Raw genomic sequence first — 26,055 nt, 5'->3', positions numbered from 1 at the left:
AAAATTCTTCAAGTTTGATGCGTTGCGTTACCGCAATGTATGGAATCAACCGTGCACGCGCATTCTGAAACGCTCTTTATTAGAGTTTGTGTTGAGGCTTGAACTTGAACCATGGCCTGACCCCTTGTTCCAACTTCGCCCCTAAATAACTACATTTTCCACTTGTATTTAACTTAAGCGTATTATAATCAGGTTATAAACGGTGCGCTCGGGTATTTGGTTGCGGATATAAGACCTCAGCGGTGAAAATTAGCATATTTGGGTACTTAATCACCTTGCTTCACTCTGTGATTATTTTCCGCAAAACATGTCAATTTTAAGCCCAGAGGTCTTATGCTTTCGACCAAATAACCTCTCCTGCCGTTTATAACCTCTAATTAAGTGTGTTAGGCCTACGTGTTAAGTTTCATGTTATCGAAGAATTGCGTGAGTTGACGAAAAGTGGCACTTGATAAAATGCGATCGTAATCATTTTCCCTGCAACAATAATATCATCCTATCGATCATTTACCCTGCATCATTAATATATTATCTCCATAACACTCGAACACTTTGAATCAAATTTAAACCTAAAAAGAAAAGATAATTTAGGATGAAAGTAGTATTTAAGAAGTTACATTGCTTCTTAACATAAACTTTGAGGTGTGCTGAAATATATACCGTATATTGGACACGTGAGAGAAATTTGAAATAGGCGTCGAACTTTTACCCAGTAAGGGAAGGCTGACTTGAGATAATTTAAGGTCGTTATACTCCGGCTCTACCCAGGATTTTTTAGGAATGTAATTCTATCTCAGATTACATCTTTGTCAGTTTCTCGCCGAACAAGGTTTATTAGGCTACTCTGTTCCTTATAATTGGTTTACATATGTTACAAATAAGATAATAATGGTGCGAGCTCTTTAGCAACCTATTTCATGGTGAACCGTACTGTAATATCTTTTTGTCACGCTTTTTGTTAATTTTCAACAGTACGATGCTGTGTTTCCACAAAAAGATAAAATGGGCGCAGATGTCGATAAAATCTTACGCAATCTTAGTTTTTGTGAAATGTGGTATATTCTCAGCCTCTTCACACAGAGGAGATCAGTGTGATACCTGGCTTCGTCTGATTTCATCATGCTGAAAGCTGTCGTATTAGCGTTGTGCGTCATCGCATGTTCCGGTTTGAAGAGGTATGAAGGGTAAGAATAGTTACATATAATTACATCATCTTTAGGATTTTACGATAAATACTTGAATCAGTAATAGAGAACTTGGTAACATACTAATAAGATGAAAGTCTTAAATTTGTAGGCTGTATGCGTTATCACATCTGTAGATATCCAGGGACAGAAAACAGAAATTTGACTTTTTAAGGTAATGGCGAATTGTCAAGATAAACTGAAAGGAAATCACAACGGTCTTCCTGTCATTATACAGAAACTTTTGTTTAAACTTTGCTCCTCACAGACGTCTTTGCGACAACATGCCTTAGTTGCATTAATTCACAGTTAAAGTGGACGTTTCCAATATGCCATTTGTAACTCCGCACCTTGTTAAACAAAGTGAATTGGTGAAAAGTAACGTTTTTAATATAGGCTATCCTAGCTTTTTGAAACGAGTTTTTCTGTTGAAAAACATGATATTTAAATTTTTAAATCACCCAAAGACAACATGACTGGGAAGAACATTGCGGTATAAATCAATAAGAAGTATCGACATTACCCGGCGCTCTGGACAAAGATATTTAACTGAATCTTGGCGATATTTTGCCAAATTGATTCATCGCGTCTGCCTAGTTCGCGAATGCCACATTTTTTACCAATTTTGATCTTGCAAGGTTCGGACAGACTAACACCATCATGGTTGATTTGTAGCAATAGAATATCAATATTTTATGTTGACATGAAAAAAACACCTAATAATTCAACAAATTTATATAATATTTCAGATATCAGGTTCTTCGAATGGAAGTTGTTGAGAAGGATAAAATCAAGGACATTACGCCCCTTGCGGAGGTCGAGGAAGTGAGTAGACTCAATCACAGTCATTATTCATAATTCATATTCATTATTCATATTCATGTTGACTCGAATATATTCATCATATGGGCACATTATATAGATCAACTAATACATTGATATTAATTTTCACATTGACAATCTTACCTTTTCAAATTATTTCGGTTGTTTTCGTTTCACATGGGAATTCGAAGTTATTCTTGTTGTTCTGTTTGCTGAAACATCCCTCATTATCAGTCGTCAGATCTCTACACCCTCCTTCTGTGCTATTAGATGTAATAATATTATTCATTGTACACACTTGAAATCATGTCATCAGCATATTTATATAATGATGTGTCTACGCAGGGCGATTGAAAATACAACATGTTTCAGTAGGCAGAAAACTGTAAAAAATCACCGAAACCATTTACAAAGATAGCAACTTTGTTCTTTTCAATAATGCTTCACTTTTCATTTCTATCAGCGAGAGACCCTTGTTAGAATGAAGGAGCGCGGTGCCGGTGGTAGGGGTTTAGTTTTACTCGTGCGATCATCTGTTTTGATACCTATCACCACTCAAGTGACAAGTGTTCATTTCAGCTTGATTTTTGGCACTTCCCAAACGACCTGATGGTACCGCCATTTCAACTGGACTCAGTCAAGAAATACTTGTACGCCAAGAATATTCCATTTAAGGTCTGGATTGAAAATGTACAAGACAAGATCGACGCTCAATTCACCACCGGTACTCAAAGTATGGATGCTGGCAACTTCAATTACACTGTGTATCATCCGCTTGATGAGGTAAGATCAGTGTGTATGTAATCGTAGCTCTGTGTTCAACCGAAAAGTGAAGGCGCCATGTAGTATCCTTTGCAAATGAAGAATCCACTAAAAAAGGGCCTGTCTGTGATATTTTATTAAAAACCACGAGATGGTCATGAGCATGCGCAGGCTGTCCCGGGCGCATGGCATTAGAGAACATTAAGCAGTTCCTGATAGTATATGCGAAATAAATTGGACAAACTTTTAGCTTTGGAGAAAGCTTCTAGGCATGTCACATTCCCCGAATAACTTTCAAAGGTTCGGGAAAAATATACCCTGTGTTTCTACCCTTTCAACATGATCCTTAAGGAAACTGGGAATGTGATAATTTATTTTGACAGAGGATTCAATGGAATTGTAAATCATGGAAGATGTAAAACTGATGTGATCGAGTCTGAAATAGATAATAAAACTAAAAAAGTGTAAGCGACATAAACACAATTACTTCCAATCAGGTGTTTTATTTTGGCAGATATACAGGCCCATCACTTATTCAAAGAGAACATTATTCCATATGTTGAAAGCATGTGACTCAAAGAATGAAAAAAGAATAAATAAGAGATTTGCATATAAGTTTACTAAGAGCTAAAGAATGTTATCTTTGGTCTGTTGGGGTTTTGTCTGCAAAGGAAATTGGTGAAGGCGTTTGGACGTGTATCATCCCCCCGGTCGACTAGATCTTTTCTTCGTTTAATTGAAGCAAACCTCTCGATTATTGTAACTTTACAGATAATGAACTGGATAGACTTGATCGTTGCAACTTATCCAGACGAAGCCTCCAAATTCAGCATGGGAAAATCCTATGAAGGAAGAGACTTGACCTGCCTCAAAGTAAAAACATTGCCTTTCTTCTTTAAAGTCAAAGAGCTCCTACAGTGTAGAATGTGTTTCAATACGGCATACGCACTGTACTTTAAAACGTGGAAATTACTGTAAAAATTATGACGAAGTTTGCTATAATTTTGTCGACATATCATCCTCTTTACGATCGATTTAATTATCTACTGTCAAGCTTGTTGCCTATTATGTATGTATGTTACAGTAAGTAATTTATTGCGTTCCAAGGCCTTGGGCCCAAATGCAAGGAGAACACCTAGCTCTCAATAAAGTTATCCATCACACAAATACAGACATGAAATAAATGATACAATATTTACAAAATACTCACAAAAATAAATTGAAGATTAAATTCTTCATACTAATAGTTGCAGATGGCTGCTGTTTTCACAGCCATGGCTTTGTAGATATATTTACAGATATTCATTAATACCTGGGGATCTTTAGAACTCATAAGCCTTTTGAATTTATCATAGTTTGGATCAAGAAAGGTACATGGTGGTAAAAACTTAACTCTAATACTGTCGTAAAGTGAACAAATTAACAAAAAGTGATACTCGTCCTCAACGTCACCGGAGTTACAGATCTTACAAATCTACGTTCGGTTCTATTCCTTGATGACGACCAACTTCTACCTCTAGAGGGAGAGACGAGCATCGAAAACGAGCTAGTGCGTGTATAAATTTTACATCAGGTTCAAGAAGACTTTTAAATGTGCAGTAAGTACGTAATTTAGGTTTGCCTGTTGCATTGACTGACCAATGTTGTTTACAAATATCAACCACCCTAGAGTGAAAACAACTGAGAAAAACGTTCTTATTCCCTACTTCCTGAGCAATCCAGGCATAACCAAATCCATATGAATAAAGAATATTTTTAACTGAAGTGATCCATGTGTGCCTCCCTAGGTTATCTAGAATTCTTAGCATATTGTAAGCATGTCTTGGGAGTCTATTTGTAGGCATTTCGATAAGCTTTAGCCAGTAACTTATACATTTGCGTAAAGTATGTGAAAATATCGGCAAACGTCCACATTCCCCTATAACTGCTTCATTAGGAGTATTATTTGGAACCGCCAGTAGTCGTCTGCACCATTTTCTTTGAATTTTTTCAATACTGTCATAGTATTGGAATCCCCAGATTTCTGCACCATAAGTCAAAATTGGTATAATCATCGAATCAAATAGTCTGAAGTGAACCTTAAAAGAAAAACTGTCAAATTTTCTACTAGCTATTGAGAGAACATTCATTGCTTTGTTTGCTTGGCTAGCTAGGGTCGAGACTGCTTTCGACCATACATTCGTAGATGATAATAACAACCCTAGATATTTGTAATAGGGAACTACATCGATTGCAGTATTACCAAAATACCATTTCTCTAGAGGCGACTTCCTACCAGCCTTACGGAAGATAACAACTTTCGTTTTGTTTAAATTAACTTTCATCTGCCAGTGCTTACAGAACTCATGCAAAATGTTAATAAGGTGTTGTAAATTGGCAATCGAATCTGCAAAAATTACAACGTCATCTGCGTAAAAAGTGCAAATAAGTCGTACATATCTTGTGTCAGTTGTATTCCTATCCGCCCGGCAGAAAACAACATTGAATTGAGTTCTTCTATAAAGAGTGAAAATAAGATCGGACTAAGGATACATCCTTGTCTAACACCGTTAGGGCAGTCAAAATAATCTGATGTGACATTATTTGATCTGACACACGCTTTGACTCCACTGTACATGGACTGTAATATACGGTACATTTTGTCATTTACACCGAGATATTTCAATTTATACAACAACAAAGAATGGTTAATTGTATCAAACGCCTTTGCAAAGTCAACAAACAAGCAATAAAGTTTCCCTCTTCTGACACTGAGATATTTCTGAATAATGGCATGGAGGACAAATAAATTGTCGACTGTGCTGTGATTTTTACGGAAGCCAGCCTGGCAATCTGAGAGAAGATTCGCGTCTTCTACCCAATTTGTAATTCTCTGATTTAAAACAGCAGTGAAAATTTTACCTAATGCATTCAAAAGAGAGATTCCCCTATAATTATTGACATCGCTTTTGCAACCTTTTTTGAAGAGTGGAATAATTATTGAGATAGACCACTCATATGGAAAAGTACCGGAGTCAAAAATGAAATTGAACAGTTCAGTTAAAAGAGGCAAAATTACATCAGTAGAAAACTTGTAAAACTCGTTGGGGATCCCGTCTGGTCCCGGGGCTTTACCGTCTTTTAGACTCTTCAGGCATTTCAAGACTTCTTCCTCTGAAAATCTAGAATTAAGAGATTCATTGAGGCCTGTATCGGAATTTACTGAATCATCAATATTGTTAAATTCCTCTTCAAGAGAGGTTGACAGAATATGTTCAGTTACTGTGTTATCTATGCTATTAAGTAAAGAACTGAAGTGATTGTACCATGTCTGAATATCAATACTCTCATCTCGGCCACGTCTTTGATTTAGCACTGATTTCAAAGCTGACCAAAAGTCGTTCGCTCCTTTAGAGCAAGCTTCATTTAATTGGCTCCTAATACGGGCCTGGTATTCTCTTTTACTGTCTCTACAAATCTGTCTAAATCTGGCTTTAGCTGTCATGTAATCATTTAAAACAGCATTTGAACCAACATCTCTGAAAAGTTTTAGTTTCGCATACATGACACGTTTCGACTCAGTACACGCCCTATCAAACCATTGTGGCTGACTGCCAGTATGTTTGAATGGTTTACTTTTGCAGAGACCTTCAGAGCCAGCGGACATTAGCGCTTCATTCAGCTTACCAATGGTGTCTTGAAAATTGGGCAAAGAATTTTTCGCTTTTTGCAATAATGACTGGACGCTTGCAGACATAATATTTGGCCTAAAAGAATTCTTACAATTTTCTGTCCAGCGAAAGCGGACAGATCCAGAAGTTGAAGTGGACGGATGTTTTTTATTCTGGTGCAAATGAGTGTTCTTGGCTGCCTCCAGTCTGCAAATGAGTGGAAAATGGTCAGATTCAACCCGTGGCAATACATTAAAATAAGTCACGTAACTAAACATTTCAGATGACGAAATTATATAATCAACCACGCTACAGCCATTGGATGTCACACAAGTGACATTCCCAGCTTTATCGTCGTGTAGCGACCATTCAAAACGTGGATGTCAAAACACTTGCATAAATTTAACATATCTCTTCCTGCTTCATTAACATGCTCGTCTTTGGAATTTCTTTCCATCTGGAAAGTATCTGGTTCATAGTCTAAAATATTGATTGGTACATGTCTGATTGAGTCATCAACGATAAAATCTGAGAGTGACCCAGTTCTGGCGTTGAAATCACCACCCAACAAAAACCAGTGATTCTGGGTTGAAAGAACGAAAATCAGTTATAAACGCTTCAAGTGCATCGAATTTGTCTGCCTTATCGTCTGGTTTAAAGTAACAGCAGCCATAAAGAACGTCTTTGTTGAAAGGGAAGAGCGTTTTATTGAGATGAAGAAAAATGCAATTTTCATTAGAACTCTTTATTTCCTTGACTTTGTTTGCAATATTGTGGTGAACGTAAACCGCACTTCCCCCACTCGGACGTCCTCTCTGGCTGCGTCTAAAAGCTGGAAATTTATAAGAAACATAACTATCTAAGAAATCGACAGAGTCTGTATCGCAACAGAAAGTTTCTACCAACCCAATTATGTCAAAATGATTACAAAATGCAAGAAATTCAGAAACTGAGCGTTTAGCCTTTAAACCCCTGATATTCCAGAACAGAAATGAAATGTCAGTTTTCTTTAGGCCCTGGCCGTATCCCTATGGTGTGAGCGTGTGTGACTTCACGACTTGCCCCGTTGATTCATCGACTTTATAAATGGTCTTCTGGCCGTTAGCTGCGGTATGAATCAGTTTATCACGAGAAACGGACGAGCGCTTTAGAACCAACATGTTCGTCTAGCAGGATTTTACGGTGGGTCAGCAATTTGGCGCGAATATTACGGACTCTTTTCGTGAAGTCTTCCCCAATACTGATACCAGAGTTGCGTAATTTACTTGCCTTCGAAAGAATAAGGACTTTGTCTTTGAACTTTGTCAGCATTGCTATGATCGGCTTTGCTCCACGTGTTAACGGAGCGTAGTTCAAACGGTGGCACCTTTCGAACTGAATATCTTGTGAAATTTCCAGCTCATTTTTCAGCACATCTTTGACTTTCTCCTCAGCTTCTTCCCAAGTTTCATGAGCGTTTCCTTGCTCCAAGCCGTAGAACAATAAATTGTTCCTTCGACTCTGGTTCTCAAGCTTGTCTTTGTCTCGTTGGATTTGTTCATTTTCTCGTTTCAGACCTGCAATTACTTCTTTAAATTCGTCGTAAGATTTCTGTTTTGATTCGAGTTCTGAAATTCTTACTCTGTTATGGTCAGTCGACTCTCGTAATTCGTTCATTTCGTCTTCTATATTGTCCATTCGAGACTGCAATCTGTCAAGTTTAGCGTTCATTTCCCTCGAATCATGGAGAAGTATATCGAGTCTTTCTACGATACCTGCGATATCATTTTTTGTAGCAGAATCTTCTCCCGAACCTGTGCTCTGATTACCGGAACGGAGATTAGGACCTGGATTTCTCTCCACATTTCCACCGATGACAAGTAGACTGAGAAGGCAAAGCTTTATAGTCAATGACAGCTTGCAATTGACCAGAGGTATCTGCAGGGCGGCCATCTTTGGGAGAGTTTGCTGACGTGTCGGGTCGCCGCCAGCAAATTTCCCGATTTTCACGCGATACTGTTCCGTGGCGATCCCCATTTCCCTGTGAGTACTTCAAACAGGTATTCTTGACGTTCAGGCAACTTCAAACACCACCAAAGAAACTTTTTGAGACATTTATCTGGACAAAGTTACGGAGCTGACTATTACACGTCTGCACTGTGCGACGCTCCCATTGTTCTCCCATGTATGTATGTTATATGTATGCTATATGTATATTATATATGTATGTTGTATGTATGCTATGTGTATGTTATATGTATGTATGTTGTTGCCTATTGTATTATGTTATATGTATGTATGTTATATGTATGCTATATGTAAGTAATATATGTATGTTATATGTATGCTATATGTATGTTATATGTATGTATGTATGTAGGTATGTAGGTATGTTGGTATATAATCGCAATCATACCAATCCATAATCCAATGACAGTAGGTCGGAATTCGCAAGACAATAGTTGTAAACATAGACACAAAACAGCACAGAACAGACAGTAAATAGACGGTACACAAACAAAGTCATATTCATGAAAGAAAGATATATGGACCTCTGGCCAGAAGACCAAGAAGTGATGTCAGGTGTTTCGAAAATAGTAAGCGCATCCTGCCCCACATGTGGCACCCGCCATATATCAATCAATAAGTCAGATAGGTAGTGGTCACTAACTAAGGCCCAATGTCACCGATGCCATCAGTGATCATTTGTCGAAGAGAGATATTGTATTTATCTACCGGCTTGCGATACCTGCCAAAAAAGCGTTTGAATGTAGAGACAAGTCTTGCTCTGGTGTAACCTTGATTTAATAGTTTGTAAGAGAGATAGGTAGCTATGTACGTGTGAACTCATATATTCACCTATCTGCCTCTCTTTCGACATATTTGAACAATTCTACTACTCACACGAATATTTTTCTGTATATTATATTTTTGTATTATGTGTAAATATAAGTATATATATACACCAAAATATTATAATATATAACATAATGATAAAATATGTATAAAATAAAATCGAGACTTATTTCGGATGCTCTTCTTAAAAAGACATCTATTTTTAAAAAAATTGTATTAAGATCGGTGTTGACACCGGCAAGGTAAAGCGTGCCGTATACATTGAAGGGGGAATCCACCCAAGAGAATGGGTATCACCGGCTACAGTGATGTACATCACTAACGAGGTATGATGGTATTTCTGTATTCAAATTTGTTCAATTTCTTTCCGTGGTTGGCCAGTTGAAGGCTACAAAATTGTCAATGAACTTAAAAATGTACGAACGGTTATGAAAACGATATACAACAGCTCCCTGCAGCTCGAAATTTAGGCTAGCATGCGTGTTTATCTCATATTTTTCAAGAGTTATGCTTATGCTACCCGTTACTACTTTGGTACAAACACATAATATACATTTCGATGCAAAGTTTACCAAATGAGGTACGAACGAAGCCCTTCACGCTTTACCTTTGACCTTCGTCCCGCTTGTATGCATCCCAGGTAAGTGCTGAGCGCAAATTAGCATGACTGTGTCATCGTCATACACCATCTTTTTTCCTGTCGCTCTCTCTTGATAACACGAAAAATAAATCGTCACTGTCGTGAACAGTATAGATTCCCTGTTTTTCTTATCCTGAAAATTTCAATTAGTATTCTGGTTTTGTTTTTCCTTTTCCAGCTTCTTTATCAGAGTTCTATTGGTAATCGAGGTGTCGTCGATATCCTGGAATACTACGATATTTACGTGCTAACCGTCACAAATCCTGATGGATATGAGTTAACCTGGACAGACGTAAGTCGTAAGTGTGTAATATAGGCAGAACATGAAATTTTTTATCACTTTACAGTAAACACAATTTTGTACACGGATTGCACTCTGTGAGGGGGCATTTTAAATTAATCTATATTAACAAAATTCAAAAAACGATTTCTTAAAATTGTGTGCGGAGAGAGAGACAGACAGAAAGACAAATAGAAAGACAGGCAGACAGAGAGACAGATAGAAAGAGAGAGAGAGGGAGGCATACGTTCGAGCCTGTACATTTGTGATCTATGATCGCGTGTGTGTGTGTGTATATATAAATACCTGTGAAATACACAACCAAAAGGTAATTTCCTAAGACAATAAATTGTATCGATGTTCATTCATATATATGCATATAGTAGTCATACTTTTACAGTATATTAACTAAAATGATCATGAACTTTCTATTTCAGGGACGTCTGTGGCGCAAGACTAGGTCTCCAAACGAAGAACAGGAATGTTTTGGCACTGACGCTAACAGAAACTTTGGTTATATGTGGGGAGGTAACGTTCTTTGCCTTAGTGTAGACTGCCTTCACTACCAATTGGTTAGGGGTTAGGAGAAACTGTGATTAATTTGATCCTATCCTTCATAGCAAGGATCGTACAAACCGTGCACAAAAGAGTGCATACATACATACCTACAAAAACACATACATACAATACATACATACATACATACACATACATACATACATACATACATACATACATACATACATACATACATACATACATACATACATACATACATACATACATACATACATACATACATACATACATACATACATACATACATACATACATACATACATACATACATACATACATACATACATACATACATACATACTTACATACATACATACATACATTGAATATGGCCAACATGGGACAAATGTTTGTTGATCATTTTTCCAATTAAATTTATCACAATTGTATCATTTGATCTAATGTGACATTTCTGTTTGGAATATAGCTTTATAGTATCCACAGAACAAGTTAAAGTTAAAATCTGTGAATAATCGAAAATAAGTATTTATAAATGAGTGACATTGCAAATAACATAAATTTTAATATTCTTGATGTTTTCATGCTCACGTAAAGCTCTTGTACAACAAAATAAATATGAAGCGTTTGAAGTTTACCAATGGGAACTCTAACTTTCAAGTGAATTCTTGAACAATAGAATTCTTTAAAGACATGCAAGGCAAGGCTTTACAAAATTTTATTCAATTGCTTGAATTTATAGTTTATGTCAAATCTATTGACACATTCAGAAGGTACAGTTTTATAAGAATGTTGATACATTAGGCAATAATAGCAAATAGCAACTAAAATATCTCTTATGGTATTTATGTCTTTGTCTCAAAATCTAAAGAATTTTTGCCTGTTAATTACATCTATTATTATGATAACATCAATTTTTTCTGTTTATTTATATTAAAAACTCAGTTTAGCAAATGGTCGTTTACAGGCCACTGTAATAATTTGTCAAAATGTAGAGCTTTAATAATAAAAAAATGATATTTCCCAGTAAATTTTTTCTTCGGATAAAGTGTTAACTCTATTGGGGAAAATTGATATTCGATAACTAAAACTGTGAACATTTTGCTTAATAAAGTGGTAGATCAGAAAAGTATTGAAAACATAGAGTCTGAAGAACTATCCCAGGGGCGCATTTTACGTTAAATTCACCTGTGAACAACAGCTATGCATAAGGCATATGTACGGACAATGTTGTTAAGCCAATTATTAGTAGAAAGTATTGGGAGTTAAAGAAATAGCACTTTATTCGGAGACAAAATTTACTGGGAAATATGCATCATTTTTTTATTATTAAAGCTCTACATTTTGACAAGTTATTACAATGGCCTGTATACGACCATTTGCTAAACTGATCGAGTTTTTAATATAAATTAATTTGCTTACCATAACAATATATTTTACATATATGTTTTATGTAAACAGAAAAAAAATTGATGTTATCATGATAACAGATGTAATTAACATAATAATGTAATATTCACTAAAGATTAATTTCAAAGGCCAGTAAGTATATAAATACGTGATTAGTTGAAATAAAAATACTAAATTTCTCTTGAATGCTGTCATTGTATAACTACTTTATATAGTAAGTGTCTCTGGTCAAGTCCTTCAAGCTATGTATGTCAAACTGTGAAAGCTCTATAGATATACAAATTATAAATTAGCTGATATGAAAATGCAAAATATCTTTCACTTAGACAAAATAATTGTCTCATCAATATACATAGCATGTTTCATAAACTGTTTTGAGAGTCCTTCCAATTTACATCAAGTCTAGATCCCTAACTGGGAAAATTTATTTACTAGGTTAAACCAAAATTGGTTTAACCTAGTATCATCAATGTACAACCTTGGCACATTTCGGCCACCCAATCAACTAATTTGCATCTTCAAAAAATCGAAATGGAGCTAATTTGCAATTTTCAAATGGTTTTAGCATCTTGATTATTAACTTTTAAGCGTATTTTAAAATTCAAAATCCCTGGTGTGAGATTGAAGTATAGGAAAAGGTGTATACTGCCGTGAGAATGACACTTTGCGGCCATTAAAATTTCCCTCTGACAGACTCTAATGCACTATATCCGTTATCCAAATTTTCAATTTACCAAGGATCTCATTTTCCTATTTTATTTTGCGTTTGGCAGCTGATAGTATCTATCTTTGGCCTAGGAATGCATCAAATTGTGATACTTATTTGCGCGGGCAACTTGTTTCAATGGATCGAGTAACGAACATACAAAGAACAAATGTCTTGCCGCCGTAAAGAAGAGTAAAATGTAATCGGCCGGTTTGACCTGACCTGCTAAAGTTTTGCGCACTTCCAGTCAATGTCGCAAATTTGTACGTTGTGAAAAATTGTGACAGCCATCGGCAAAATCAGAGTTCGGCGTCCACATTTAATTTTATCTGACTAATTTATTTAGCTGTCAATCTTTGTATCAATGATGTTCTCCACATAATGTTCCAAGTTCCCCGTCATACTTTTTAGACCATTTGCCGGCCCGCGCCCACTTTATCAATTATATCCGTTACAACCCATCCAAATCTTGACCTTGAAGGCGTTTAATATCATGTTTGAGACTCTTCTCCTTTTATGGACCATTTCTGTAATTTCTTGCGGCTGAACACACCGACTTAAATTCATTGCCTGAAGTAGTACTCTACCAACCAAAGAAAAGTGTTTGCTTCTCTTTCAGTGTAACTATGTCGGTCATGAGACAATATTATTCCAGCTAGTTTTTAAAATTATCTTATGCAATTATCATTACTAGGCCCCCCAAAAGTAAATCACGCAGAGACAAATGTTACATCTTAATTCCAGTTCGATACAATTATTTCCGCCATAGTATCCAAAGATACTGCGCCACGCCCAAAATGAAATGGAAAAATTGGATATTTAGTATATTGGAAATTGAGAAAACGAAAATGGGGCATTGTTGAAAATGGAATTTTCAGAGGGAAATTTGGATGGCTGCAAAGTGCCATCCTCACAGCAGTATATACCTATTTCCTATATTTCAATCTCACTCCAAAGATTTTAAAATTTGAAAATGGGCCTAAAAGTTAATAATCAAGATTATAAAGCCATTTAAAAATTGAAAATTAGCTCCATTTCGATTTTCTTTTTTCAAACGTGCAAATCGGTGGATTGGTTGGCCGAAATGTGCCACGGATTATGTACATAGCGTGTTTCATCAACTTTAATCAAGTTATATATCAGTAAAAATATCTGTAAGAAAGTTCAGCAAACATGCAAATTGGGTATTTGCTGGAGTAAAAAATGCTTAATGACTTTCAATAATGCTGTATTATGGTACCTTCTATGTACACAGCAAGTTACCTCAACTGTGGTCGAGGCTATCTAGACATGTAACCCTTGTTGGGAAAGTAATTATTTTAATCAAGTATCATCAATTTACATGGCATATTTCGTCAACTTTGATCATATCAAGATATATTATCCTAATTAGAAAAGTTCATTAAATATGCAAATTAGGAATTAACTACAGTAAAAATGCTTAAAGACTTTCAGTAATGTTAAATCAGAGTGTCTTCAATATACATACCAAGTTTCGTTGATTTTGATTGAGACAATTCAGATATATCCCTAATTAGGAAAGTTCATCAAAAAATGCAAATTAGCAATTTACTTTCATGTCACACCTTTATGTCTTTCATGGTAGATAAATCTGTGTTATCAACATTCGTAGCAAATTTTATCCGATACTGTGCAGCTGTTCTAATTGTATGTCTGTTTTTTCTAAAATCATTAGTTATGAAAATTTGCATAAAATATGCAAGCTAAACCCACCAAAAACTATTCAGTTCTTACCATTCTCAGACAAAAATCTATGCACCAAGCTTGAATCTTATCCAATTAGCCGTTCTTGAGATATCGGGCCAACAGACAGGCAGACAGACAGACTGATATCGCTGCGATATTAGTTGACGTGTTTTCAGACACGTGAGCTAAAATGCATAGTGACTTTCAGTAATGTTAAATAATAGTAGCTTCGTTATCCATGCGTCAATTTTGATTGAGTCAATGCAGATATATCCCTTATAAGGAAAGTTCATCAATTAAGAAATTATTAATTGACTTTCACGTTATCACACCTTTCTGTCTTTCATTGCGGATAAATCCTTGTGTGATCAACATTTGCAGCCAAATTCATCCAATTCTCTGCTCTCTCATTCTATGTCTGTTTCTTCTAAGATCATTAATTATGCAAATGAGCATGAAATATTCAAGGCACTCTAACCAAAATCTAATCAAATTTTTTCCATTAGCATATGATACCTGACTATCAAATCGGACTTGAATCCCTTCATGTTTTCATAAGATATCAGGTAATTAGACAGACACACACACGCACAAAGAGACAGCGGTACGACCTTAGCTCACGTATGTAAAAACGTGAGCTAAAAAATAGTGGTGTGTCGTTGTACCACAGACAAATAGAGAAACAGACTAGCAACAGGTATTGTTCAAGGCGTAGAGCGGTAACGTAACCCATCCATGTTCGCCTCGCCTCAGGTAGCCCTCGCCTCTCTTTTACGAAGAGTGTCGATCACGCATCCTTCAGTAATTGTCGGATTTTCGCCAATTGCTAAGCGAAAGTATGTTCGGCAAAGTTTGTGTTGTTGTTGTCGTGTGGTGCTGAGCGGAATTGGCGTGCTGGCGAAAACGGGAGTGTTTTGAGCTTCAGGAAAGTGAGTTTTACCATTTTAAACATTTCTCTCATATTTTTATGTAGTGAGTGTGTTGAACCAAATTTGAAAGTCTTTTATCGATACTGTCTGGTTTTACTCAATGGTTTACGGTCAATCATACTGTCTTTTACACGATCGTCAAGGAATAACATGCTTGTGAAACTGCTGGCGTGTTATGTTTTGATTGGCGTGAAAGCAGTGTTTCTAGCCTGAGAGCTCACAAAGTAACTATGGTTGCTAGGCGACTGGAAGAACGATGCCACCTTGTCGTATTTTTCGCATAGTCTCGTGCAATTATCAACCACCAACAAAGTCTCCAAAAAGTTTGACACCTTTGAAGCTCATTTTAATATGAAAGGGCCATAGTCTACCTAGCCGACCATGGAACAAAAGGCATGCCGCGTCGCCAGTCTGTTTTTCTATTTGTCTGTGATTGCACACAACACGGATTGCTTCACCTTGTGACCTAAGCGTAAAGCCTGCACTCTCTCATCCCATCCCTCAAAACTTGCAGTCAAGTCAGAACCAAGTCAGATGAAACTTATACGAAAACTTAAATTCCAGAACCAGGCGCGGCACCCTTTCCGTGTACACACGAGTATCGTGGACCAAGTCCCTTTTCTGAAGCTGAGACTCAGGCTGTTGAAGCATTTATTGCTAACTTACAGCAGACCAACGCTGTTGATTTATTCATTGATTATCACAGCTACCTCCAGCTTGTGTTGTCTGCCTGGGGTTACACAGCAGATTTACCGCCTGACTATCCGGAACTGGTAGGTGTGCTTAGTGTTCATCATGGTGTATACAACTTGAAGTTTCAATGATATTTACATTTCGCCTACTCTTTGCTTTATAGCTTACGTGTGATCTGTCTATCTGTCTGTCTGTCTGTGTCAGACTGATTAAGTTTGAGTCACTGTTAATAATATTCTGCTTTTGGCATATACATCAAGCATTGCAATTGTCCACGTATGTATGTATGTATGTATGTATGTATGTATTGTATGTATGTATGTATGTACTTGAAGTAATTTTGTGTTTTTATTTAGAATGCCCCGCTTTGGCATCGAGCACTCTAATCGAGCACTGTAATTTCAACGAGGACATCTGTATACTTATATATATATATATATATATATATATATATATATATATATATATATATATATATATATATATATATATGTGTGTGCGATTTAGTTTAAATCTATATTTGCTCTGCTTAATCTAGTTGGTAGAGTGGTATAGAGTACATTTGCTCTGTCTAATCTAGCATGTATATTTGCTTTGCTTAATCTAGTCGGTAGAGTGTCAGTTTCTGCATTATACATACTTGTAAAGTCTGACCTATAGTTCACAGAATGGTAAAGGTATATGTCAGGCCTTGAATTGACGAGATCAGGTTGATGCAACGCTTTAGTTAATCATACAACTGTTTCTAAACATTTCTTGTATGTTTTGATACTTGTTATAATTAACATCTTGTGAATTCTTGTAGCTCTGATATTACAATCCAGTCTCTTACACGTCAAGAACCTCAGTTGTGCATGTAGTGATTTTTATAAGCATACCCTTAGACAAGAATCCCTGGTGATATTCATTCAGCAATGGTTTCTCAGAATCAGCGGCATTATATTTGCAATCCACCTTTACCGAAAATTGTAAAGACAAAATTAGACATGAAAAAGACGTAAATTCCAACGATAACAATTATTTTCTCTTTCCTTTCACAATCACCATTCGTAGGAGACCAACATGAAAATTTACGCTGATGCCGTGTTTGCTCGTCATGGCATGAATTACACGATCGGCCCAGGCGCTGCTCTTTGTAAGTAGATGTGGTTGTATGTACGTAGTGGTGTAGGATACACTTTAATTAAACGTTTAGGGGAAATTAGTGTATCAAGACAAGAAGATCACATGTTGTCTGCCTTGTCGCTATGGCGTTACCCAATTAGCTGAAAACAAGGCTATTGTTCCTCAAAGAGTTTGCTGTTTTCGTGTCACTTCCATGTATATCACGAGTTTAAAATGCATTGTCAAGTTGAAACGTTGTTTTTATCGATGATGACGCGTGTCCTGAAAATAAGCCCTTTTATCGTTTAGTTTTCCGACAAATGTGTTTCCACAGGTTCTAGAGTAGTATTTTCTGTATCGATTCCATTTTGCAACACCAACGAAGAGTGCGAAATAAATAAAACAATTTAAAAATTAAACCATGAAGTGCAGTGGGCTATACGTACCGCTGAGCTGCGTCGCTTGGCCAAATGTCGACATTTTATGGCAAGCAGTGCAGAAATGATCTGAGAAATTTTACTTTACAGTTTGCAGTATCCACCAGACACATTCATTCAAAATCATCAAAATGCAGGGCGACTTTTATCTAAAGAAGCTATATCTTTACCAATGCGTGCAGAGCCGTAAACTACGTCAATATGTCGGTCAATTTATATTTATTTTTTGATTATTTCATGGTGATCGCGCTAACTGGATTCGAATAACTCTATCACTCTGTAAAAAGCAACAATACTAACAACTCTTGACATAGTGTTGGTGTCTTTTGATAAACGCATAAATATTTCCAGTTTATTCTGTGCATACACCCATTTTTCTGTTTGCTCAAAGTTCAAAGAATACCTACCATGTTCTGTAATCTTGAATGCAAAGCTTCAGATTTCAAACAATTACATCAGCAGCATATTTTATTGAACTGAGTTTTATAGCAGAAAGTTTATTTATTGAACGTGTTCATGAAGTTTATTGATATAAACATGATTGTGACCGTAGACTTGCTCCAAGTCTGTGGGCATATAAATATCAACTTCGCATGCCGGTTTGCATGTCTGGTTAGTGGTAGGCTGTTTACGTAGATCGTAGGGTGAACCCTTTTGCTCAATGTGCTGCTAGCTGTTCACTCAATGGCTGACACATCGCAGTCCATCGATACTGCGGAAAGTATGAACATCGCCTTGGAAAAGAAGGTGCATCATATGCGCTAAATAAGTGATAGAAAGGCAAAAACATTCACAAGCAAATCGTATTTCATTCGTTTGGCGATCGAGATCGTGTAAATCTTCTGATCAAGTTGCACTCGAGTATAAAAGTCACAAAGGTCACGGGAACGGGTCACGAGACATCAAGCAAACTGCAGCAGACGATACACGAAAACCATACCTCAAAGCACAAATTAAGAAATTACTCAAAGGAATTCATTCTTTATGCCCTTGAAAAGACGATTTTACTTCTCTTTTTACTTCTAACTCAGTGACCAGACTCTATGTGAATTTCATCTCAAAGTACGGCCATGTTTACGTGTTTTCGACGTTGTATCAGCACAGCCAAGACCTGCCAAAATATGCGAGCTCAGTTTATTTCGAAAGTGTCCAATTATCAGTCGATGAATCTTATGAGTGAATTATTATTTCAAAACTATCCGTATTTGCTAGAATTTGTCGGCACAAATGACAATTACAACACAATCTAATAATCGAGATGTAACTGGCCGAGGAAATCGCATAGCGTACACTAATACCGCTGTGCTCCACCAGGCCATAGCATCACGACGAACGCCGTATGTCAACCCCGTATTCAGAAAGTTAGTTTTTTTTTCAAACTACACGGAAATACGTCGGTGGTAGTTTGCTGGTATTTTCACTGCCTTCTTTATCAAGTGAAGGGGCATTAATGCTGCTATCAATGCGGATGAAAATTTGACGACAAACTGTCCCCAAGGCAATGTCGTTATTTCCTATCACGGAATGGTCCCACTTTGCCGATGTGCGACCCGAGTTTTACTTCCCGATCTCGCACAAATCGAGTAAATTTTGGGTGTCGTAACTTGAACCACGGTTTCTCTATGAGAGACCGTGCTTGAACTTTACATATAATATTACAGTCGTGAACTAATGTTTTGTGATAGGGTGTTTCTGAATTGCACCTTTTTTTCTAGGTATTTTGGCCTTCAGTTTGCAATATTTTACAGGCGGAATTCGGAAGTGAACATACGCAACAGTTACAACTCACTCTGTTTATATGACCAAGATGTACGCTCGCTCTCTCTCTCTCTCTCTCTCTCTCTCTCTCTCTCTCTCTCTCTCTCTCTCTCTCTCTCTCGTACTGCAACCTGTGTTTAGTCATAGACAGTAGAGGCCCCCCTCTACTGTCTATGGTTTAGTTCAGCCGTTCAGGCCATTTACCGCTGTGCCCGCGGTATTACCGCGATCGTTAGTGTAATAGAGGTGTTAATGTTTCACCTCCAGTCCGCGGTAATGAGTCTTCATGAATATTCACGGTCTCTGAGCGGCGGTAATCCTGGCGGTAAGCGAAGTAGAGGTTTACCGCGGGAGGTATCCGGCGGTACCGCCTATTTGAAAATGACCTCTTCCTTAGGTATATTATTTGATAGCCTTCTAAGTCTAGACACAGAGAGAGAAAAGCCATAGATTCAACATTCTATAGAATTTAAATCATCATCATCATCATCACCACCATCACCACTACCATCATCATCATCATCATCATCATCATCATCATCATCATCATTATCATCATCATCAACATCATCATCATCGCAAATTTAAAAATTGGGAGCACAATTGGCTAACCTTCCAAACTATGTTATATTGTCGTTTTCACCAAGTTTTAATATAATAAAAGTAATTGTGTGATTGGAGATACAAACTCAAACAACTGAGAAGTGTTAACAAAAAGATAATGACAGCCATGCTAAATGAGAAACATCATGAGGCAAAACCACCCGATTTCTAACATCTGCGTTTGTTCTTTGATTGGTCATATAGACATCACAAGTGGAGACTCCGTAGACTGGGCCTACGGGTCAATGGGTATTGCACATTCTTACTGCATTGAACTGCGAGACGATGGAGAGCATGGGTTCCTACTACCGGAGGATCAAATTCTTCCCTGTGGCGAGGAAAATTATGACGGCTTCGTCGCTATTCTCAATGACCTGATGCCGTAGATGAAACTTGAATTTTCACAAATGTTAATTAAAGCAAGTCTTAATACACAGGACAAGGTATTGGTTCATTGTTAAGCATAAGTCCAAACACGCGCCCCTTCCAACCCGTCGAAGCAAGTCAACCTTTGAACCTTTATCATACTTTGACTCCATTTTTGTTTTATCACGCACAGCCTTGATAACTATCCACTCATAATGATGAATCATTGGCTGAAACAAGCAAACAGATCTTGAGCATCATGTTGAAGTTTTGAATTCAAAGTAAGCATACTTCCACCCAGAATAGTTTAATTCGTAAATCTAACTCTTCCTTAATATTATACACTTGACAAAATTCGAAAACCTCGGATGCAGTTTTTGTACACGAACTTGACCCAAAGCTTTTGTCAAGAAAACACTGTCCTTGCTTGTTTTTAAAAAAAGGAATTATCATACGGACCATCTTTCAATGATCGGCATTTATGTCGTTATATACAGCTTGATTACTCGTAATGTTGGCGTATTTACCGGTATTTTGGCACGCGCTGTAAAATACAATTCTTCGTTCTACTTCTATATCATGTCTAACCGCTATTGTGTCCAAATTGTCAATTGTTGACAACTGACCACGAATCAATTCCGGAATCATTTTTGTTTGTCGGCTAAAATTGCCTATTCAACCAAGTTTGACCTATTGATTAGGAAACAAATGCATATAACATACTTTCAGGAAAGGGTTAAAATTGTACTTGTTTTACAGAGCAAAAAAATTGAAATAATATCAAAAGTTACAGCAATTGTCCTTTTCAAGTAGAAGATACATGTTCAATTTGACATGTATCTTTCCGCAAAAAAGACGATAGCTGTAATTCTTTCAATTGCTATTCAAATAATACTATTAATAAGCTATAGACCTGGCATTTTGAAACGTTGGATATTCAATAATTTTTATCATGAAAATCCGTGATCATTGCATGTTCAGACAAAAACACTGGAGTTGTCCGTTTTGGTAGCTGTGTAAGACGCATGCAAATTTCATCATCTAAATATCAGTTTCAGGACTGAGACATTAGCGTTTAGATAAGGAAAGGAGCCCCAAAACCTCAAAATAAGATCCACTTGAAACCAGTATAATTTATACCTTGCTAAACCTGAAAAGTATCCTGATAATTCGAACGGAATCGTGCTGAGGGAGAAACTTCACGCACATTACATCTGACCACACTTCTTTAATAAAGCGAGCTGTAAAAGTGTTGACTGAATCGCGAACGCAAGGATTAACATATATCTAAAAGTCCTGCTTTACTGACAACCGGAACAGGTGATCGAACGCTTTGCCCTAATTGTGTCTCGATATCAAATATAGGCGTACAGTAAGTTTGCGCACTCGATAAGGAGCTGTCAAACTTACAGACTTTATCAGCTGTCCCAACTCTCGTGAGTGGCTTAAGGTGCATTCTTTCCCACGGAGTTCTGGCACAGACTGCAAACAGATGCCTTTTATCATTTCAGCATATTTTCATTAAACTGTATGCCAGAGAAAATTGCGAGCAAATGCCAACCCGTTATCTTCGGTATTTAGCGATTGGAAAATTCACTATAGAACTTACAATGCTTACATATCGCTCGACAGATCTACCCTTGAATATGGGAGTACCATTTGGGGTCCCTTTCTTCAACTGAACATAGGCAAATTAGAACGAATTCAAAGGAGAGCTGCAAGATGTATTGCCAATGATTTTAAACCTAGAGAACCTGATAAAATATCCAACTTTCTCAAAGCTAACGCAATTTCAGTACTACAGGATAGAAGGAAAGATCTTCGTTTAGTTTTCTTGTTTAAAGTGGTGACGGGACTTGCTGTCCAGCCTCATACTTATCGTTGTATTCATTGCTTCGCTTCGATCAAGTTTGTGTGTGCGATGTGTAATAGCGAGCGTATGTGTGTGAGTGCTTCACGAACTCTACAAGGTGTGAAGCGGTCGCAGTCAGAAATATGTAACAACTTAGCCGGCTATTAAACCATTCTTTATTGACAGTGGGAATTTAGCCGTGCGGTTCTGTCTGCTGCCTCTACGCTAGGCGACTGATGCCGTATATTTTGGGTTCGAACCCGGTGGAAAACTAGCAGTATATCTTCTTCCCCGAGACCAAAAAGAGCTGTCACACAGAGGTCATTCAAAGATTTCTCTAGTTCCAATATTGTTGAAAGATTTGTAGCATTATGGAGATTCATAGTAAAACAGAAAATTATAGATTCTCCTTTTTCCCATGAACCATAATTGATCGGAAAAAAACTTAATGATAGCATTGTTAGCGTTGATTCAACTGCTGCTTTTAAAGCTGCTCTTGAACGCGATTAAGTTAAGGTGTGTCCTCATTCTCCTGTTGATGACACACCAGTTATCTGGTCCTTCAACGTATTTTTTCAGATTAAGATTCAGAACACTGAGTACGAGGACTGGTGTCTACATAAACAAAACTTAAAATGAGTGCAGAATTTTCTGTGATCTAGCTCTCATTGCTTCATGTCGAGTTTTTACCTGCCCTTTGAGTGCCGTATTTTTTCCAACCAAAATTTTAGTCCAACATTTTACCAGTTTTTGCGAATTTTTTTTTGGACAAAATAGACATCATATTTTATTTGCTACAGTTTTTAACAAATTTTGCAAAACTCTGAAAAAAATACTAGAGTATATTTTATAAAGGTGACAAAAATTGACTTTGGCGCGCGAAGTGTTAACTAAGACATCAGAGTAATATGATTAGTTATACGATTACAGTACCTCAAGTGGCTAGATGGCAACAGTATATTACTACTGTATTAGAGAACCCCTGGCAAAATCACGAGCAATATCATAGTACTGCTGCTAAACACACATAAAAATAACACCTGGCAAGAGAGCAGACGTTTTGTTTATCTTTAGGTCAGACTGAGGTGAAGCATAGATAGTTAGAAGCCTTCAAACTATTTTCTGTGGGTGAAGTACCGTCACGGTGTAAAATGCTTGTCTCACGAATAAAAACTATAGAGCTTCACTGAGGTGAGGTGCAGCCAACGGAAAATGCACCTTTGAAGGAGTCCTTCTTATGATAAGATATATATTGTACAGTTCAAGTAATGTGAAGTGACTAATATCCATACGGTAATTAATTAGCTGTTCATAATTTGCCCTTCAACTGAAATTTTTCGACTTACCCTCCCGCACTCAAACTTCATTTTCACCCACTCCCAAAATATTTTGCCTGTTTCCCCTCCCCGTTGTGAATTTTTGAAGTTCCATTGCCCCGTGGCGAAAAAACTTGTAGATTTCCCTTGCCCTTGAGAAAAATTCCTCTTTAAATTTTTAGTGTTCCCCTGCAGACATGAAACTCCCCTGCTTTGTGATGAAAAAACAGTAACTGTCGATTTTCCCAATATTTAATTTTATAATTTCCTGTCCCCGTTTTACAAGTAACTACCCCAATCCCGGTCCCCAGGCCAATCAACCGATATCTGTCCTGCCCGCCAAAAAAACCTAAAATCTGCTCCCTGCAAACTACAATATGTCCCCTGCCCGAGCAAAATTAAAATTTCCCCTGCCCTTAAAAAATTGCTCCCGGAATAGCTTTTTTGATGAATTGCTCCGTTGGTTGAACCTAGAGCTACTCAATGTAGATCAGTAGATTCAGTGATAGATAACTTCCTAACCCTAACTAACCCTAGGTCAATGACGTCATTCAAATAACCACTGAACGCTGATGGTGCTATTCACGCGATGTACCTGGCCAGCAGACCATAATTTCTGATCATCTAAGGCCAAGGCGTACTGGTAATCAGGAAGGGTATGCAATCTTTCATTCAAGAACGATTTCAAGATTTTCCTTATTCCTGAACACTGAAGTGACCGATTTTCACCATTTAAAACAACTTGGACATCATTGTCTGGTAAAGATTCTACATCATATATATTAGATTCTTCTCATCACTCAAAACATAAATGTGCAAAGTTCTTTCGTGCGACCGAAAATTTTGCGTATTGCAAAGACCTAAAGAAACATACCATAAACTCACCAATACGTGGGAAGACCATGGTCTTCGGAACATTCACTTCTCACCGGAGGCATTTCATTTGGCGGTGTAAACGTCAGTAAAGTATGGTATAGGGAGACTGGCGGTGTGCAGTTGATGTCATGTTTTGTTGCGCCACAATCTAGTCTTTCTCCTTAAACAAAGAAAAACAATCAAACAAACGACAGGTCAGTCAGAGAGAACTGCCAAGTCATGAATGTCAAAGCTTTAACAAATTAACAAAGATGTATTGCGGTGTCTTTGTGTTCTAAGTAAGGTGATATGACCACATGCACACTTTTGCTCATTTTCTTGAAGAATAGGTATTTTTTTTTAAATGCTTCTTAAAAAACTGCTCGTAAAACTCGAAGTAACAGACATCTGATGCATATTATTGTGGTCCACTATCAAACCAGTTCAAGCTGTGGCTTTGTTCTTTGAATAAACATAAGATTATATTTGGCTTTGATCACGGTTCATATTTATTTAAAAACTAACCGCGTTGACATAGCTACCTCAATCATTAGATAATAATTTCGTTTGACTTGAAAATGAGCATATTGCCTCCACCGGAAAATCTATAATGCACGGGGTACTTGGCCACTGCAATGGTAGTATACCAGTACTTAGCATCAATGTGTTGATCGATGACTGAGGGCAGCCAATCCTGAATTGCGTCGAGAACGAGGCACATTATGAATTCGGCCGACCGACTCGCCTGAGGGCGTTCTTGCTACGACATCGCAACCACTGCCGCCAACTTCACGTTTACCTGTTGTGTTGTTGAGGAACTCCGAAATATCGATTTCCGGAGCCGGACACGCCAAGAAGGTTAGATATTTACGCTGCAGACCTGCAGTGAGAAAAAAGGACACGTGTCAAACGTGGGAAATTCATTCCCGCGTCCCAAGGCTATCCAAAATCAATCGACCGGTGGTAGATAAAATGTGGCACAGCGTATCAAAGATAATGTCACGCTGTTAATTTTGTTTCAATCTGCTCCCAAAAGTAGGGCGACAAAAGCGTACAAACTTTTAACTGACAGTCATTTGTCAATGATACAATACATGGTACACATACAAAGACTGTGCTGGCATGTTGAATACTGGACAGTTCAACATACTGTAGGGAGTACAACAAAAACGCAGTTGTATACACTGAACATTAATATTGTCAAAATCATCAACGTTAATACAGCTACTGCCTACTGCCTTCGGGCAGTGTCACTATCAGGTAATGACCTGCTACTGCAGTGTCACTGTCACTGCATTCCTGGGCAGTGATTGAGATAGCTCTGACTCTGATGTACATGGTAGTTGAAGAAGCGTTTGGGTCAAAAGACGCTCATGACAGTGAAACATACTTGTACACAAGATCAGGCCGGAAAGCAAGACATGGAAGACCAGGAGACTTAAAAAGTTATGTCATTTTTGAATTCTAGCATATGAGAATCCCTGTTTTTTCTATTTTTTTTCATTCTCATGATAAAATAATACAAAAGTAAAACTTTCAACGGCGAAGACAAATTTAAATGAAAAAATATGTGACTTAATGGAATTATTTACTTTTTAACCAAATTTGC

The 26,055-nt window shown here is 37.3% G+C and overlaps 1 protein-coding gene and 1 long non-coding RNA gene across 4 annotated transcripts; one reads left to right on the top strand and one right to left on the bottom strand.

Annotated features, from left to right (window-relative positions):
• Positions 1 to 1,103: 1,103 nt before the first annotated feature.
• On the top strand, positions 1,104 to 20,499 carry LOC139135431 (carboxypeptidase B-like). The gene is made up of 10 exons (XM_070702810.1): positions 1,104 to 1,184; positions 1,934 to 2,009; positions 2,586 to 2,789; positions 3,540 to 3,641; positions 9,475 to 9,579; positions 10,072 to 10,185; positions 10,611 to 10,701; positions 16,027 to 16,235; positions 17,209 to 17,290; positions 20,262 to 20,499. The coding sequence occupies exons 1-10, from the start codon at positions 1,120 to 1,122 to the stop codon at positions 20,441 to 20,443; spliced, it is 1,230 nt and encodes a 409-aa protein (XP_070558911.1). The 5' UTR covers positions 1,104 to 1,119; the 3' UTR covers positions 20,444 to 20,499.
• LOC139135432 (uncharacterized) lies at positions 1,169 to 25,329 on the bottom strand. Of its 3 annotated transcripts, XR_011552991.1 has the most exons (4): positions 25,246 to 25,329; positions 24,477 to 24,627; positions 2,151 to 2,269; positions 1,169 to 1,534 (listed from the first exon to the last, which is right to left on the bottom strand). It is a non-coding gene; the product is annotated as an uncharacterized lncRNA (long non-coding RNA). The 3 variants fall into 3 exon arrangements; XR_011552992.1 differs by lacking the exon at positions 1,169 to 1,534 and having other exon boundaries at positions 2,002 to 2,269; positions 24,466 to 24,627; XR_011552990.1 differs by lacking the exon at positions 1,169 to 1,534 and having other exon boundaries at positions 2,002 to 2,269.
• Positions 25,330 to 26,055: the final 726 nt, after the last annotated feature.

Source organism: Ptychodera flava, chromosome 6, assembly GCF_041260155.1.
Source record: "Ptychodera flava strain L36383 chromosome 6, AS_Pfla_20210202, whole genome shotgun sequence".
Lineage (NCBI taxonomy): Eukaryota > Metazoa > Hemichordata > Enteropneusta > Ptychoderidae > Ptychodera > Ptychodera flava.
The sequence above is the reverse complement of the archived record's forward strand: the minus strand, read 5'-3'. Positions and strand labels throughout refer to the sequence as shown.